Source organism: Lonchura striata, chromosome Z (genome assembly GCF_050655825.1).
Source record: "Lonchura striata isolate lonStrDom1 chromosome Z, ASM5065582v1, whole genome shotgun sequence".
NCBI classification, from domain to species: Eukaryota; Metazoa; Chordata; class Aves; order Passeriformes; family Estrildidae; genus Lonchura; species Lonchura striata.
Genome location: NC_140740.1, coordinates 8,563,220 through 8,580,229, shown reverse-complemented (window position 1 = coordinate 8,580,229; position 17,010 = coordinate 8,563,220). Strand labels below are relative to the sequence as shown.

The 17,010-nt window shown below is 36.7% G+C and overlaps 1 protein-coding gene across 2 annotated transcripts in view; it reads right to left on the bottom strand.

Annotated features, from left to right (window-relative positions):
- EFNA5 (ephrin A5) overlaps window positions 1-17,010 on the bottom strand; it is a 211,139-nt gene that overhangs the window by 7,006 nt on the left and 187,123 nt on the right. For both annotated transcript variants that reach the window (XM_021524772.4, XM_021524771.4), the window contains 2 exons: window positions 2,525-2,590; window positions 2,055-2,135 (listed from right to left, as the gene is read on the bottom strand). In XM_021524772.4, the coding sequence (XP_021380447.1) occupies window positions 2,055-2,135; window positions 2,525-2,590 (147 nt within the window). The remainder of the gene's footprint in view (window positions 1-2,054; window positions 2,136-2,524; window positions 2,591-17,010) is intronic.

Genomic DNA, 17,010 nt, shown 5'->3' with positions numbered 1-17,010 from the left:
TGCAATCACTGTAGATTCCTACACATTTCTGAACAAAACTAGTGAAATTACAAGGGTTCAAAAATCACATAAATGGTGATTTTTACAAGAAAGACAATAGTGAGTAATCTGCTGAACATGACACTCCTGCCTTCTGATTCTTCTGTCTACTGTGGAAGAAGACTGTGGCAGGCTAGGGGAGAGCACAGAAGCAGAAGATGCTCATCAGAGATGTAAATTAGTACACAGAACACATGCAACAAGATCCACCAAGGCAGCAGCAACCCTAACAGGCCAACAACAGAGAAATGTGACAGCAGTTGGCATATCTCAGAGTGACTGATTATCTAATGGTGACTGGCCCAATTAATAATACAAATATTCATCGATATCATGAGTGGGAATTTTGTGGTACCAAACCCTCTCATTAAAGCTATTATTTCCCCCTGGTAACACAAACAGTATTTAATCTCAGACTGCAGGATGCTCTTTGTTTGATTTTGCTTGCCTGGTTTGCCTGCTGCTTTCTAATGATGTGCTTTTGTGACGATGTTAGCTAGTTATAGCCAATCAGTAGGAAGTGAGAAGCGACGCTGAAACAAAAATTTATCAAGTTTACTAAAGTCAGGCATGTGTTACTCAGATGATCTCTTTTGCAAGCTGTATCAGGCACATTAATTAGACCATGTTCACTAAGTCACAAAATGTAAAGAAGTGCACTGAGTTTCATATTAATAGGTAGAGACATTGAGAGAACATTCTAGTGTCTTTTGTAGAAGAATGCTGCTAATAAATGTATAAATATAGCCAATGTAAGTGCACTATCCTTGCATTTAGATTTACTTAGAGAACATCTTTGATTCACAAACTTCAAATTTTTAGGGAATATCTGAAAATTAGTTTAAAGAAATATAATACATTCTATTGTTTATCTATAGGTAAATTATTTAAATCAGCTAAATTTTAAAAGCCTTATGATACTTCATTGAAGGATCTGCATATAAAAAACAGAAAAAAAATTAACATGTTGTTTTACATGAAAAGAGAAAGTTGCTTCATATTCAAACAACATAAGAGAAAAAAATCTCAGTAATCTTTTCTTTAGGGTATGTACTAAATGATATATGTGTATTATTTGCTGATATGATTTGTGTATTTTCATAAAATAATGTTTATTTTCATTGCTGAGGCTTTAATACAACATGTAAGTAGGATGTATGTGCATATAAAATGAATATATGTACCACTACTGCAAATACCTTTTCTACATACCCACCTAATTTTTACTCCTTTTGAGTCATTTGGGTTACTCATACCCGTAGAATTATTTACACTTCTATCTGTCACAAACTTCAGCCACACAAACAATACACATGCACTTTCCACATGGAGACACGTTAGCTTGATTGATGGTGGAGGCTAATGTAACTTTGCCCTGGGCAGATGAAGAACATCCTTATTCCTAAGACAATATTTTTCAAGAAAAGCCGCCTGTCTACATATATGCTAAATGATACTTTGCCTAACAAAGTACATCTACAACGTGATATAATTTCAAAGGACTAGTTTCTTTTTAAACTAAATCTCAGTTAGTTGCATACCTGCATCATGTACTGGCATTCAAGAAGCAGTGGTCCTGTTTTTCTGCAAGTCTTTTGAAACCACCTAACAAATGAAGTGTGCCCATTGACTTTATTTCTAAAACTTTGCGTCCAATTAGTAAATAGAGTGTGTTTAAAATATACTGAGTTTTTGGATTGGATGGGCCAGTGGCTCCAGGGTACTGGTGGAAATTTCACACTGGCACACACCAAATTTCACTAAATCATGTCATCCAAAAAAAAAAAAAAAAAAACCAAAACAAAACCAAAAAACAAATAAAGCAACATTTTTACTTCCCTGCATTAAACAATGATACAGGAAGTATATCACAAACTATATTAGCACTACTAGGAATGTGCAAAAGGAGGGCAATTGTACCATGCAAATCATGCAGAGAGAAGAGGAAAAAAAAAGTACTGAGGCACCAGAGGGATACACACATTTGTTAAAAGAGATTCTCTAAGCATACTAACCTGCTGGTTCTAATGAATTTTCTACTTTGTCGTTAACATCGAAAACACGATCATGAACACCTATAGTTTTCATACAGCTGTCTATAACAAAAATAGAGATAACAGCCAAATATGTTAGTCAAACACCCTTACACTCCCCACTCTCCTTTTTTCCTCTCTTTTTTTCTCTCCATTTACTATACATACTTAGGTATATTCATATTTTAAAGTCTGTGGCGCTTGTCCACATGCCATTATAAGTCTTCCATTTGTACAAAGTTCAAGAAACAACAAGTTAGCAACTGCCAAGTAATTCAAACAAAGCTTTATGAAAAAGATAAATACAATGAAAATCATAACACAAACATTGCTGTATGTACAGAACAGACATGAGATTTAACTGTAAAAAAAAAAAATTTGTTGTTTCCTAGACCACACAGTAAAGCAGGTGCTAGAAAACCACCTTCAAAATTTTAATCTGAAGAACTTACTTGCTGGTCGCACAAACACCTTAAGCTTTAGACAGGATCTCCTTCCATTATCTGGGATTGCAGAAGCTGTAAAATGAAGAAAAAGGAAAAATAAGTGGAAGAGTAAGAGAGTGAAAATCCAAAATATCTTTTTTGCTGAAATAAAATAGTCTTTCTCTTTCCTTCATCTGAAGGACAGGACATACTTCAATCCCTAAACATAAGGACTTCAAGTGAACAAAGTAGCTTGATTATCCAAAATCATATAATAACTTCAGATTTTATTCAAATTAATTTCTTTATTATTTTACATGGAAGAAGTGAAGCACATGCTACCTTCAATATTTCATTACCTCCTTTCACCTTTCTGCACCTTCTTCTTCAACAGTGGTTTAATATGGCTTTTGCTACAATGCATGTGTCCACAATGAAAAAATACTTCAGAATATAGAATACTCAGAGAAAAGCTAACCTTGAAATTTTAGGCCATACACTTCTACAACCCAGAAAGGGATGAAAAAAACAAAATTACACTAAAGATGACAGTGGTAAAAGTGGAACTATCTATATACTTCAGCAAAGTAGAAACATCATTAAATTTTACAGCAAACAGTCTCCATATACATCAGTCTTTATTGAGAAAATACTTATCTCACTTCAGTCAAAACATGATCCCTCATGTTATACAGCTAACAAACCGAAATCAGTTTATTCCTTTATGCCCTTCCTCATAATTTCCCATACAAAGTATTTAAATTTTAAGAATACTTACTGAATTAGGAAAAAAAAAAAGTGGAAATATGTCTATCCCTAATGCAAAAGGTCACCCACAAAGGTCTAGTGGCAGCGCCTACTTGTTTCACAGAAAAAGGTGCTGTTATGATAACTTCCTTTCTATAACCATTCTTGCCTCAAAATACAACATAATTGGGAAATATGCCTGCCTCTCACTACCAAGGTATCCCTTGGGCACTGTCTGCCAATATTTACACATGAGTAAATTTCCTCAATATCTGCAATTCTGATATTGTACACTGGCCCACAATTCAACATGCACAACCAAGCAACCTGACTTGAGCATGAAGATATTCACTTGTGAAAGATCATTCACATTTTTTTTCTTGAAAACTCCTCAAGAGCTTATTGCTAAAAATATTACCTGTAGCGCTGCAGAGGACCTTTTCTTTCATTGCATTCCAAATCTATGTTATTAGGGCAGAATGAGTTTGCATTAAATGGCCACTATTGGAATAGATGATTGTCCAGACAAGGTGTTAGTTTACTCTGTTTACCCTTATTTCATCCATCCTTGTGTGTGACAAGCAACTAAAACAATTTATACGTAAACATATAAACTCTTTGTCTGCATGTTAAGCTTGCACCTAAACAGCTCTTCAACTAATTTGAAATAAATTTCTTAAGTCATCGATGATGTGCTTGCAGGACAGGCATCCATTTATTCCTAGAACTTACCAAGAACTTGCAAATTCAGTGCAAACACAAAAAAGGAGCAAAGTAAATAATCTGATACAGATCATATTGTGATTCTACATCTTGAAACTTCTCAAAAAAATTTTCCCCTCTTTTAGTCAAAATGCAAAAGCATGTAGAAATGATGCACTCCCCCAACAATGACAAGCAGTTAAGAGCTAACAGCTGCTTCTATAGCATCTTACCAAGTCAGAAAATTTCCTTCCATTGAGTTTGCAGAAACTGGTGTGTTATTTGGGGCACAGTATTGCACTCTGTGGCTATTTTCAGGAAATTATGTCATTTTGGTGGCCCTTACTGAATATATGCAACTGGCTAATTACTTTGTTAAGACTAAACAGGTAGTTGTAGATTTCTCAAAAATAAGACTCCTATAGTCATTATCTAATTCCTAGGATAGAGGTGAAATTCACATTTCTCATATAAGACAAAACTGAATGCCTACAGTAAATTTATCACTGCCAGATTGTTTCTGCCCTGAAATTATTTCAGAAGTACATTATTGCACATATTTATTTAAAGGCAAGGTTTTGTTTTGATGCTTACCTGCTCTTGCTTATGTCCATAAAATAAGCATGTTTTGCTTATTTAAGCTGCTGTTTATTAGAATACTCTGTTAGTCAGTGACTAACTAGAATACCTGACTAGCTAGAATAGCTAGAAGCTAATAGTATCCCATCTGGAAATAAAATCTATTATTTCTGGAAAAACAGAAAATTAACGCTTAGTACATTGAAGCTTATATGTTCACATAATATTTACACACACATTGGAGCAAATAGCATCTAGTAATTTGCCATATTCTTGGGAAGAAAAATATTAAAATCCATTCACCATTGAAATCTTTTCCACCAGTGTTTACACTCCGTTGCAATTGTAGAGTATATAATGAAGAACTGTCCTATTGCAACCACAGAAGTTGCACTTAAGGCATCATTGCAGAAACTGGCACAGTCTTAGAGAGAAATTTGAAATTGTGCTTTTCTTCTTTCCAGAGAAATTATGTATTTTCAATGTTTGCTGTAAACTCAGAAAGATTCCTCTTTAATTAGTGTTTTACACCTTCAGAAGGAACAATAATGACTACCAAAAAAAAATCAAGTATCAGTTTTCAGCACTTCCATCTTCCTTAACAACCAAGACCAAAGTGATGAAGGGATACATCACTTCTTTGGCCTTCCTAAGAAATTAAGTGCTGGTTGCCAAGATGCATGACTGCAATTAATTTTTTTTTCTTCCTTTCTTTTACTTCCACCCTCCCTCCTCTTCCTTTCTCTCTTTCATCTTAAAAGAAAAAAAAATACACCAATGTTAGATTTTGTTGTAAGACCAGATGTATCACCCATAGGAAAGAGTCAGGAAAGGAGAAAGAGAAATGTGCCTTGTCAGGTATCTGTAAAAGCTGCTTCGCAGATTGCTGCTGCTGCTACAGTCCACTGAAATTAGCTACAGTATGAGAAAAGTTGTCCTTTCTAGGTAGTACAACAAGAAATTTCTTTCTCCTTCCTGAACAAAATCAGGTTGGACCCTAAGGTTTTGCTGCAAGGATTTTCTATTTGCCCATTTAAAAGGTGATATTAGCTATAAAATACAGGCCAGTTCTGAGAGCAAAGAGCCTCTGATACTAGTGGAACCTGTCCAAAGTAACAGTTTCCATTTCAAAAACCAGAATTCCCATTAGAAAGAAAAAAAAAAGCAATTGATTTCTTGCTGCAAAACAAAAAAGAAACCTTTGAATAAACTCCCTTATAAGGAGCAAAATATGTAGTATCCACTTATTTTTTCATTAATGATATTAGACCAGAAAAGATCTAACTGATTTAATTTGTGTCAGGAAGAATCACAATTGAAAATAGAAGAGGAACTCTGAAGTATTGCTAGTTCCTATAGGTTACTACAATTCCTACGATACTTCCCACCTCCCCTGCCCCTACCTCACCTTTACCAGCAACTTCATGAAAATCTCCTGGGTCCCTCTTTAAATAAAATGTTTTAGACCTCATGTTAACACAAAGACTTAAAGTGAGAAGAAAGTGAACACTAAAATCCCTCTGAAATCTCAAGATACATGAAAACATCTCAATGATTACAAAAATAACTGGTTTGATCTCTTCATTTTTTTTTAAAATAGGGGAATTCCACAATTGAGAAGAAATGTAAGTCATGAGCTCTGTATTCTTCAGATGAGAATTCCATCTACATTAGCTGAACTAGGAAAAAAAATGTACGATGAACTGCTGTATACAGGACTAAATCCAAGCTGGATCTGAAAACAGCCTATAATGACAAATTATATGGGAAAACTTGTCTCAGAACTGCTTCTGGTTACCAATTTTATACCCTGTAAGGAAAGGAAAGAGAGTGATGAAAATTATTCTCTCCTCATCTACAGCCAAACCATAAATATTTCTGTATTCACTAGCTATATTTAAATATAAAAAAAAATTATACAATTCCCTCATCTCTATCCTAAGTAGTTCTCAGCTAGAAAACACATGGTATATTATTAATAAAGATATAAATAACAGGTTAGGCCCTTCCTCAGCCTAGTAACAATTAGCAGAGTTATTCAATGACTGCAGAAAGCTGCAGATAGAGAACAAAAAAGTAGCATATACAGAAAACTGTTATACAGTTCAATTTACTATGATAAATCCCCAAAACTCATTAAAGGAGTCATCAAGATATAAACCAAATATCATACAAAATAATCTAACTAAAAAGTAAATGTAAAAAATAAATAAATTAAATTTTCAAAAGTAACTTAATTATCAGGATCTGCTATTGATGTGACAAAAGCAGTAATTATTTTCTTTCCTAAGAGAGGCAACAGTTTCACTGACAAATACTTGAGGCTGTTTCTAACCTAAAAGCAAGTTATCAGGTTGCCACATTTAAAGTGTCTCAACCATCCTATTTATTGGTATTCACATGTAATCAGTTGTTACCTCTGCTTGCCTCCTCACTCATTCTTGACTTTCTAATTACAGGATTGCATTTTCCCCTAAAATGCAAGTCCAGATACAGAGAAAAAAAGGAATCACAAATGCAGTTCAAATCCTCCTTTAGCACTGCAAAGACATTTAACATTCATGGCACAAGCCACTGTGGGCCTCATTAGGAAGCGAACCTGGTTCAGCTGGAAATAGCACTCCATTTATCTAAGGCACTTCAACAGCACCTTTGTTTAGAATGTGGGGACATTGGTAAAGAACATCCTTTCCTTACACAGAAACACAACACCCTCACCATGCCTCTGCAGATACTCTGCAGATGGCAATTCTCTCACTATTTTGTATTTCAATTTCTATCACCAGTTCACTTGGAGCATTCTCTGAAGGGATTATAAAGCACTCTTTGTGAAACACAAGAGACAAGGCAATGTTTTCATTGCATTTTTGAAAAATGTGATCAATGTTTTCTTCTGTCTGCTAGGAAATCCAGCAAACAGGGTCTCCTTGTAGGCAAAAACTTAGAAATCATGCCAGGATCTCACCTCAGTCCATTGCAGATGTACTAGTACTAGCACCCTCTGTTACACAAACTCTGGCTCTAATAAGTACATCCCAACTATGGCCACTGAGCAGAAGTATTGTTTCAGACTGGGAAGAAAATAGAGCATCAATTCTGAACTTTCCAGCACAATAAATAGAGATGCCATATGCATACAACTTGAGTATATACCTAACACTTGCTGCCCAGTCAAAGGGTTGCATATATAACTTCTGTAAGCACCTGGAGAAACACCACAAGGAGAGAACATGCAGCAACCTAGTACACAGGATTCTGGATGCTGGGGATCAGGAACGCATGTTTAGGCAGTCCTTGCACTCCCTTTGACCTGTAATTTTTCTTCAGGAAAAAATACTTATAGCTGTGATTTGCTTCTAGCCCTTTTAGGCACAGTAGGTCATTGTCATTAGTCAAATCCATTACCCAGGTAACCTCCAAATCATAACTCCACCAACCTGAGGTACTTAAACATCCAATATCCTGAGTCAACTACAGAGCTTTAGAAAGTTTTAAGAAGATTCATCTGCTTCTTTTCTTTGTACAGCAATGTGTGAAAGCATTAAAAATGCAGTTTTCCATTATGTTTGCCACTGGCAATATTTCTCAATTTGTGCAAGTCAGAAGAAAAATAATAGCCTATTAGTTGTCAGAAGAGTTCAGCTTTTCCCCTGTAGGTTTTCACATGATTTACCATACAACATAAATGTATGCAAATTAGCCAGGTAAATGCACAACTAGTTATTAATATTCTTCTCACAGTTTAGATTGAAAAAAAGTTATGAATTTGCATAAATGGCATGACAGAAAAATCCAGCTAGAATTAAATCAACCAATAAAGCATTTCTCCATGTGCATTCATGAAGTAAGGTCCATATCTAAGAACAATATAGGATTTTTCAAAATTATTTACCAAAAATAAATTACTTGAAAATATTTATAGATAATTTTCTCCTCTACATATTAAAACAAACAAAAAATTAAAATAGATAAATACTGGTCCTAGAAAAATCACTTCTTTTGCCAATACTTGAATTTAAATTAGAAGTCTTTGCATGCCTTCTCTTTCATTCCAACCCATCAGCAAAAGATTTGTTCTGGCAGCACACACATGACTGCATTCTGAGAAAATTAAAATATTGAATGATTATGACTAACTCATTCTTCAGACCTAATAATTAAGCATAATTCCTCAATAAATCATGACTCAACTTTCTGGTAGCTTTGTTCTAGCCAATTCTATAATCTTTCTATTTAGTAATAACCAAGATGAGAACACAAAAAATTACTGAGCAACTTAAAGATTCAGAAATCTCAAGCCAACAGATAGACAATCTAAACTGAAAAACCCCTTGACCCAGGGCTGCTCACAACACTCATAAACTTCTAAAAAATAATTATTAGAAATGGAAACAAAACAAATAAATATGTGAACAAACAAACATGAAAGGTGACAGCTAATACTGCTCATGGCTTAATACAAGCAAAAGTAGTGTGGATACTAGCACATCCAATTGCATATTTTAAACCCTACACTATTAATAGGACACCTACTACAGGGGCATATTTTGCACTACTCTTGCATGCTCAATTACATCTGCATTTAATTTTTGCACTGATCTCTGTATGTGTATAGGTACATGCCTACACATAAACAAAGACTTATACTCTGCACTTCATTCAAAATATAAATGACAAAGTGCACAGCATGGACAAAAAGACTTTATAAAAGGCATGTCCACAACAAACAGATTGTGAAATACTGTGTTTATTTCCTAATGTCTTATACATAATTTGGACTGGCACTGCACTGTGTGAACACACTGCATTATTATGGCCTATCTCACAAGTGACTATATTTCTCAGACCTACTAAAAATAACCTAGTAAATGGAAATGAGTTGCCAGACAAATGCTATTTTAGTGAGAGTTCTTGGAAGAAAGCAATACAGAGTCACTGTTTCTGCACTTAATGCTGAATTAACTGTCCCATTGCAACTGCTTGGCCAAGAAGAATATAATTTTTCTTGCATTTTCTAATCCACTGCAGCTTATATATCTGGATGAAGGCTGTAGAGACAGAAAATATGTTTTGCATCAAAGTCATACAAAAAAAATTCAGCCATGTGTGTTAGGAGACATAAACCATGGACTTCAAATTTTATTAAGCCACTAGTTTAGTATTTCCTCTTAGCATGGTCTAACCCTATGTCTCTCTCAGGAAGATCCCCTTTCTCCTCTAAGGGGAAATTCAGTGACAAGCTTTGTCCATTGCTGTCCTGGCTGGTGTACTGGAGTCAGACTTTTTTAGTGTAGATCATCAAAGCACAACTCTTCAGTGCTGGACACCACCAGAGGTGAATAGCAGCTAAGGGCTTATATGAGGCAACACTCTAAATCCAGTCCAAAGGCTTTTTGCAGTCATACTTTTATCATCTGTGCTTCCAAGTCCCTGAGTCCACATGAGTTCAGCAATACATCAGTGCAGGGCAGCCTGTACCCTTTGCACCTTGAAGAGTCTGACAAAATAGATGTTTCAGATGCTGGAAAATCCAACTGTTCCTCTCAACTGAGCCTTGAACCAGTAAGAAAACAAAGCTCAAAGTTCTTTGCAAAGACTTGTTTCTTTTAATAAAAGGAAGAACATTTATGTTTAGAGTGAAGCTGTCAACTAACTGCAACTAACTTGAGCTTCTCACAGAAACAGTTTTGCTACTGTTGTGTTTCTTCTCATTAAAAAACAAATAAAGCTCTGCTGGAAATAAAATAAAATCTTATATATATATCTTACTTTGAATGGACTTTTAGTTAAATGTAAGTTCCTGTGAAATATAAGGATGTAGGAATGTAAAATAGACCATAAAGTTACTTCCACATTAAATATTTGCAGGCGCTTCTCACATATAAGATTCCTCTTTCACAAATTCAAACTGTATTGCATACCTTAAAATAAGTGCTAACATTTCTGCACTAGCCCAATATAAATGACTGATGTCATATTTTCTGTTGCAACAAACCAACACTTATTAACTAGAATGAAATAAAACCCTCAGATCTCATTACTGATTTCAGTGGCATTAACAAAACCAAATACTGTTATTGTACTACATTAAGACTGTATTAGAGCAAATTGCTAATAAAACAAGTTAATATTATCAAATAAAGCACTTAGAGAAAAATATATCCTCTTAGTTTCCATAAGCTCTTTTGTACTTTGATTTTCCCTTGGTATCACTAGAAATAAAGTGGTTTTCTTCAAGCAGGCTATCCAGTTTGCTAATTTCCATCTCTAAGAATGAGACATAAGTAAATCCTTTGAAGAGACATTTTAGTCTTGTTAGTAAAGTAAAGATCTTTGTGATCTTTAAAGCAACATGTTCACCCACATGGAATTTGTGAGTATTATATCATGTTACTAAACTCATATACTTTACTGGACTTCATATTATCCATTACTAGCTTTACCACTGCCGACACTATAATTAAAGAAGAAGGCATGATTCTATTCTAGTCCATCTTCATGGGCTTGCCACTATCTTCAAAATATTTAGAAAAAGTTCTATCTTTACAAGCTATACTTGTAAATTCTGTCTGTTTACAAAAACAAATAAGTAATTTTACATACATTTTTCTAGGGTTGTGAACATGTACATGAAATGTTAGTTTTGCTGTTTACTTATGCAAGGTAATTAAGTATGTTTATGTCTTGTGGAGGAGAGAGAAGGTGGATACAAAAAGATCTTCAAGAAGTTTCAGGGGAAATTAGCAAAAAAGCACAAAATGGGAGTTTTAGGGAGGTTCTAAATTTAAATTAAAAAAGGTGAGAATAATGCAATTTTGAATGTTTGTGTGCACGTGCAACCACAAGAGTTTTCAAACATGCTGCTTACAGATAATACCTTTGCTCAAAAGATTTCAGAAGTTTAATCTCTTGAAAAGTTGTAATAGCACCTTGGCACCACCTTTACACAGATAAACCCAGAATTTTGCAGGATGGAAACCAAGTATGTATTAGGAAAGCTAAACTCTGGAAAACACATCAGAGTCATTGTAATTGAAGCTCTTATTATGACATGTTAGAATCCTCAGGGCAGAGATCTTTTACTTCATTATAGCTAGTACAGTCCTAGGCCACAACTGAGTACAGACAACAGATGCCAGCAATGTAGTAACAATAGCACACCTTTATCACATGAATTCCCAGTTTGTTCAGGTCCTGCAGAAGGCATGGCTATTGAATCATTCCATCATACAAGCCAGAGATTTATATCCAGCCCTTAGAATGGAAATAACCCTCCAATTTGTGACCTTTACCATGAAAAATTCAGGAACACATTAAGCTGAAGTTCTCTCTTCAGTCAAAATTTGTCCAGTGTATGAGGCAATAGCACTTTTATTTAAACTTCTACTGTCTTTTATTTATCTATCCTGAGTTCAGTGCCACAGGTTTTACTCATGTTTTGAAATTCATATTTAAAATAGCCAACCTATGTGAGAATAACCATAGGCTCATCAAGGAGAACTTGTCATGAATTTGACATGTCCCATCTATGCCAGAAAAAGACTATAGTCTCTTGTAACAGTGACTGTGGGAAAGTCTAAGACACCCGTGGGAGAGCTAACCTTTCATTATTTTCTACCACAAATTATTTCCTTCTGAGTCTTGCTTTTTATTTTTTAAGAATAATGTTAAGAATATACCACAGGATGTTTAATCCTATTCCCAGGGATCATTCCCAGATGAACTCAAAATTAGATATATATGTGTATACTTTTCCATAACTGGGACTTAAAAGCCCTGGTGGTTTGGAAATTATTTGAAAAGCAATGACTACTGCATCAGACTTGAAACACATGGGTACCTCTTGAGCTTTTGTCCTCCTGAATGCTCTAATAACTGTTCTCAGAAGTGAAGAGAGAACTCTACCTCTCTACTAGAAAAGGGTTTGTTTCACACTAACAACCCGACTAAGCAGATTGGGATAATCTTATCTCTATTTTCTATCTGCTACTTCCTGATTTAAGCAAACATCACTGCACAGAAAACTTATTTCTCTACTATTTACATGTTAACCAATTAAAGAACCAGTATACCTATGCTGTAAGCAGTTTCTAATGCTGTTTTTATGTAAGACCATACATATGGGAAACAATATAGGACAACACAAAACAACTTACTGGAAAACCTTGCTGACACTTACTAACATCAAAAGAGATGGACAAAAATTCTGCTGAATTAACTTCTCTCAACCACACAATGGCCATCAGTGTTCAATTTAAATGCCTCTATTCTACTGCACGCGGTGTCTCCACTCCTCAGAGTGCAGAGAACTCGAGCTCATCCTACTAGAGTAGCTATGCCAGCCCCTATCACTTTCTGTGATTCATGAAGATCCCCTTTCATTTTTGTCTCAGCTCTAGGCTAATCTACATCAACAAACATTTGCACTGGATATAGTTCTGATAGCTTGGATGAGTTTCATGGCAGTGTGCATAAGGTGCTTGTTTCCTCTTATGTTTAAAAGAGGGTTCCATGCCCTGAGTTCCTTCAAAGAAATCTGGATACACTGTCATTTACCTTAGTTAGGAAAAGAGTAATTGAAATTAATGGATTTTCTCCCTGAGTTGCTGCAGCAAGCCTTTCAGAACTCAGAAACTAACAACCAACCAAACAAAAAATCCACATTTGAGATCATATCTCTCACTCTGCCGTGTGGGGAAGCATCATAGCTGCAAATACGTATGTACCATCTGATCTGGAGTCTCCAGCAGCAAGGGTAGCAGATGCTTTCATACATATCTATGAATTATACAATATGGTATTGTTGGCTTGAAGGCCAAACACACCCCTGAGTATGCCTACACAGATGCTGCAGTACCAGCTAAGGCAGGCCAGGCATGCCTGCTGCTTGCCCATCCCACTTTGACAGCTGCCTCAAGCACCAGGTGTCCTGGAGCACAGAGAGGTATGCAGTCCAGCACACCCCAGCATAACACAGAGCCAGGACAATCATAAACCTGGGGGCCTCAAAGCTTCTTCCAGAGACTGCACACCCAGAACCAATGACACAGAAGGATTGTTCTTATTCTGTGTTCCCAGTTAATTTTTAAGATTGCTATAAACTTCCAGTTCACCTCTTAGGGGTCACTGAATAACTTGTTCTTCAGCCAAGTAAAAGTGCTTGTGTATGCTCCTGCATTTTCCTCTTCTGCCCTTGTGAAATATCCTGCAGAGACAAGAATATTTTTTTCTTGGATCAAAATGGATTTTTTTTTCCTAAAAGTACATGAGGTGTGTAATCAAAGCTGGCACTGGAGCATCCTAATTATGAAACGCAGCAAGGAACTTTCACACACATTTTGTGGACTTCAGTTTTCTTGTTCACAGAATATTCTTGCTGAGAAAGAAGAGGCCATGAGTAAAATTCAGTAAACAGAACCCAGACTGTCAGCAAATAATTTTTCACTTCTGCCTTTAATACTATGGTGAAATTAAGAAAAATTTATCCTGTATTTGTAAAATGTTTTTTTGAGAAAACATCCTGAACTCTTCACATGCAGAGCTAACTGATGGGGTGGGGGTGGGGGACAATAAACATTGAAGAGAGAAGGGCTTTTCATTTTGTTTTATTCAGAAAAAACATGCATCTTCATAAAATCATAGAATGCTTTAGATTGGAAGGGGCCTTTAAAGATAATCTGGCTCCTCTCTCATCACCATGGGCAGGGAATATCTTTCACTAGACCAGGCTGCTCAAAGCCTTGGTTTTGAGGCAATTCAACCTGGCCTTGTTCACCTCCAGCAATGGGGTATCACAACTTCTTTGGCCAACTTTCTCCGATAAACTCTCTCCTACTTAAGAGTTTTCTCCTAACATCTAATCTAAATTTACTCTCTTTAAATTGAAAGTTCCCTCTTGTGCTATCACTATATGCACTCATAAGAAGTCTTTTTCACCTTTGCCACAGGCCTTCACTAGGTACTGGAAAGCTGCAAGGACTCCCTTGACCTTTCTCCAGGCTGAACAACCCCAGCTGTCTCTCAGAGTGAGGTGCTTCAGCGTCCTTGATCATCTTTGTGGCCTCCTCTGGAATTACTCCAACACATCCTTCTCATGTTGCAGGCCCCAGAGCTGGATAGAGTACTCCACATGGGATCTTACCAGCATGGACAAGAGGAGGAGAATCATTTTCCTAAACCTGTAAGCCATACTTTTTGTGGTGAACCCAGGAAACAATTGGCTTTTTGGGCTGCAAGCATACATTGCTGGGTCATATTGAACTTCTCATTAACCAACACACCCAAGCCCTCCTACTCAGGGATGCTTCAAATCTATGCCTGTATTTTACTTGGAATTGTCCTGACACAGATGCAGGACTTGCACTTGGCCTTGCTGAAACCTACGATGTTGGCGCCTGTCAAAGTCCCTGTGGACAGCATCTTTTCCCTCAAGACCATTAACTGCAGGTGTCATCTGCAAACTTGCTGAGGGTGCTCTGATCTCACTCTCTGTGTCACTGACAAAGACGTCAAACAGCCCCAGATCCAGCACTAAGCCCCAAAGAATGCTGCTTGCCTCTGGTCTCCACCTGGATATCAGAGCTATTGAAAGAGAGCTAAAGAAAAATAGCAGGTCTGAAGTGCTATCAGTGCTAGCTGCTTTCTGCTGAGCTGAAGTGACCATTTTCAAATCCTTTCAATCTGTGGTGAAAAGATCATTACCATGCTAGTCCCAGGAAGTCAGTCCTCCTGCAAGTAAGCTCCTTTGTTATGAATATGGAACAGATGGAACCAAATCTATCTGCTCCATAGGAACAAAAACACTTACAACCTAGCTCTCTCTATTAAAGACTCTACTTAGCTCCTTTATAGCACTGGCTTTCTGTGCACTGCTGTGAGGTTTTGACTTTATAGAAAAAGGCGCTTTATAAATGCAATAGTTCTTAGTCCTAAACCAAAAGCAGCCTAAGAACTGTAGAAGACGAATGCTGTGTTTAACCCGTATGGCTCCTTGGAGATATGCAAATATTCAATTACTATTTTTTTAAAGCTACAAAAAGGATTTTTTCTGAGGAGGAAAGCCAGACATATGTTGCAAAGATTGTGCATCCATGACAGTGAAGTACATAGACAGCAACAGACTACTTATTCTAATAAAGGTTGAATCTATCTATATTATTGCAAGAAATAACATGGATCCTTTCTGTAGATATGCAACTGTGAAACAAGATGACACTTCCACAAATAAATCTGTATTATTCTTTGAAATATTCACCATTTTTGGTAGAAGACAAAACTCCCTGAAATTAGGTCTATATGAATACAAGAAAATATTTAATGCATCAATTTATCTCCAAATATTGCATCATGTAGGACCTATTTCCTAAGATTTTAACAGAAACTGTATCGATATTACAATTAACCTTGCAAACTGAAAATATGCACAAATTTGCATAGATCTAGTTACTGACTCTGTCCATTAAGCAAGCGCACATAAAGGATCTGTCACTTCTCCTACCATCGGAACAATAACAAATCTAGTCACACATTCAACATGTTCATAATCTTATAAAATCCCACACAACAAAAGTCAGAGGCCTCCTTTACTCACATGTAATGTTAATACATTTATCATTTGACTGCTTTTTCAGAATAATTGAAATAAAGATTTTTGTTGCAGAATGCTTTGATTCTGACTAAATCAAGTCTTCAGGCAAATCTCCTCGCCACCAGGAAAGGCACAGCTTGCCTGAAGTCATAACCTTTGTTGGCAGGAGGGAACTGGCCTTGAAACAGATCATGAAGCAGATGTTTTATGCCAAATCAGAGTCTAGGGATACACAGGCTACTGCAAATAAAACTCTTCTCCTGTCTGTTCAGTCATTTCAATTCCCTGCAGTGTGAAATATGAAGTTGCCAACAAGCAGCCAGTGCACTACACAGCACAGCAGGGAAAGCAAGTGCCACAGATGCACCAAGGGCTGCAAAGCTCCTTCATTAGCTTGCTTTCCAGCCCAAGCATGAGCAGTGACATGTGGGCCATCCAAATAAAGGTGATGATTCTTGTAAAGACAAGTTTGACTGTGAACCATTCAGGTGCAGGAGGTGGAACTTCCTTCGCTCCTGAGGGACTCATTAGAGGAGGCCTCTGGGGAGCATGGAGACCCAGAGCGTGGCGACCAGGAGCAGGCAAACAGGGTCACAGCAGTTTGTGCAGGCAGGGTTGCGGGTTCCTGATATTTAGGTGAGGTGTTTGTATTGGCTGCTTGATTTTAGGCTTTCTCCAAGTAATGGCTTTAACCTGGTTGAAATCTGTGATTGGTATAAGTGTATGTGACCAAGTGGAGCCCTGCAAAAAGGATGTGTCTGTACAGACCCATTCCTGCCTGGAGTGTTTATCAGTGGCTCCAGGGGGTGTTGTGGAGGAGGCCTGCCTATGGTGTGAACAGGTGAACAACCTCCTTTCACTGGTGGCCGAGCTTAGGGAGGAAGTTGAAAGATTAGGG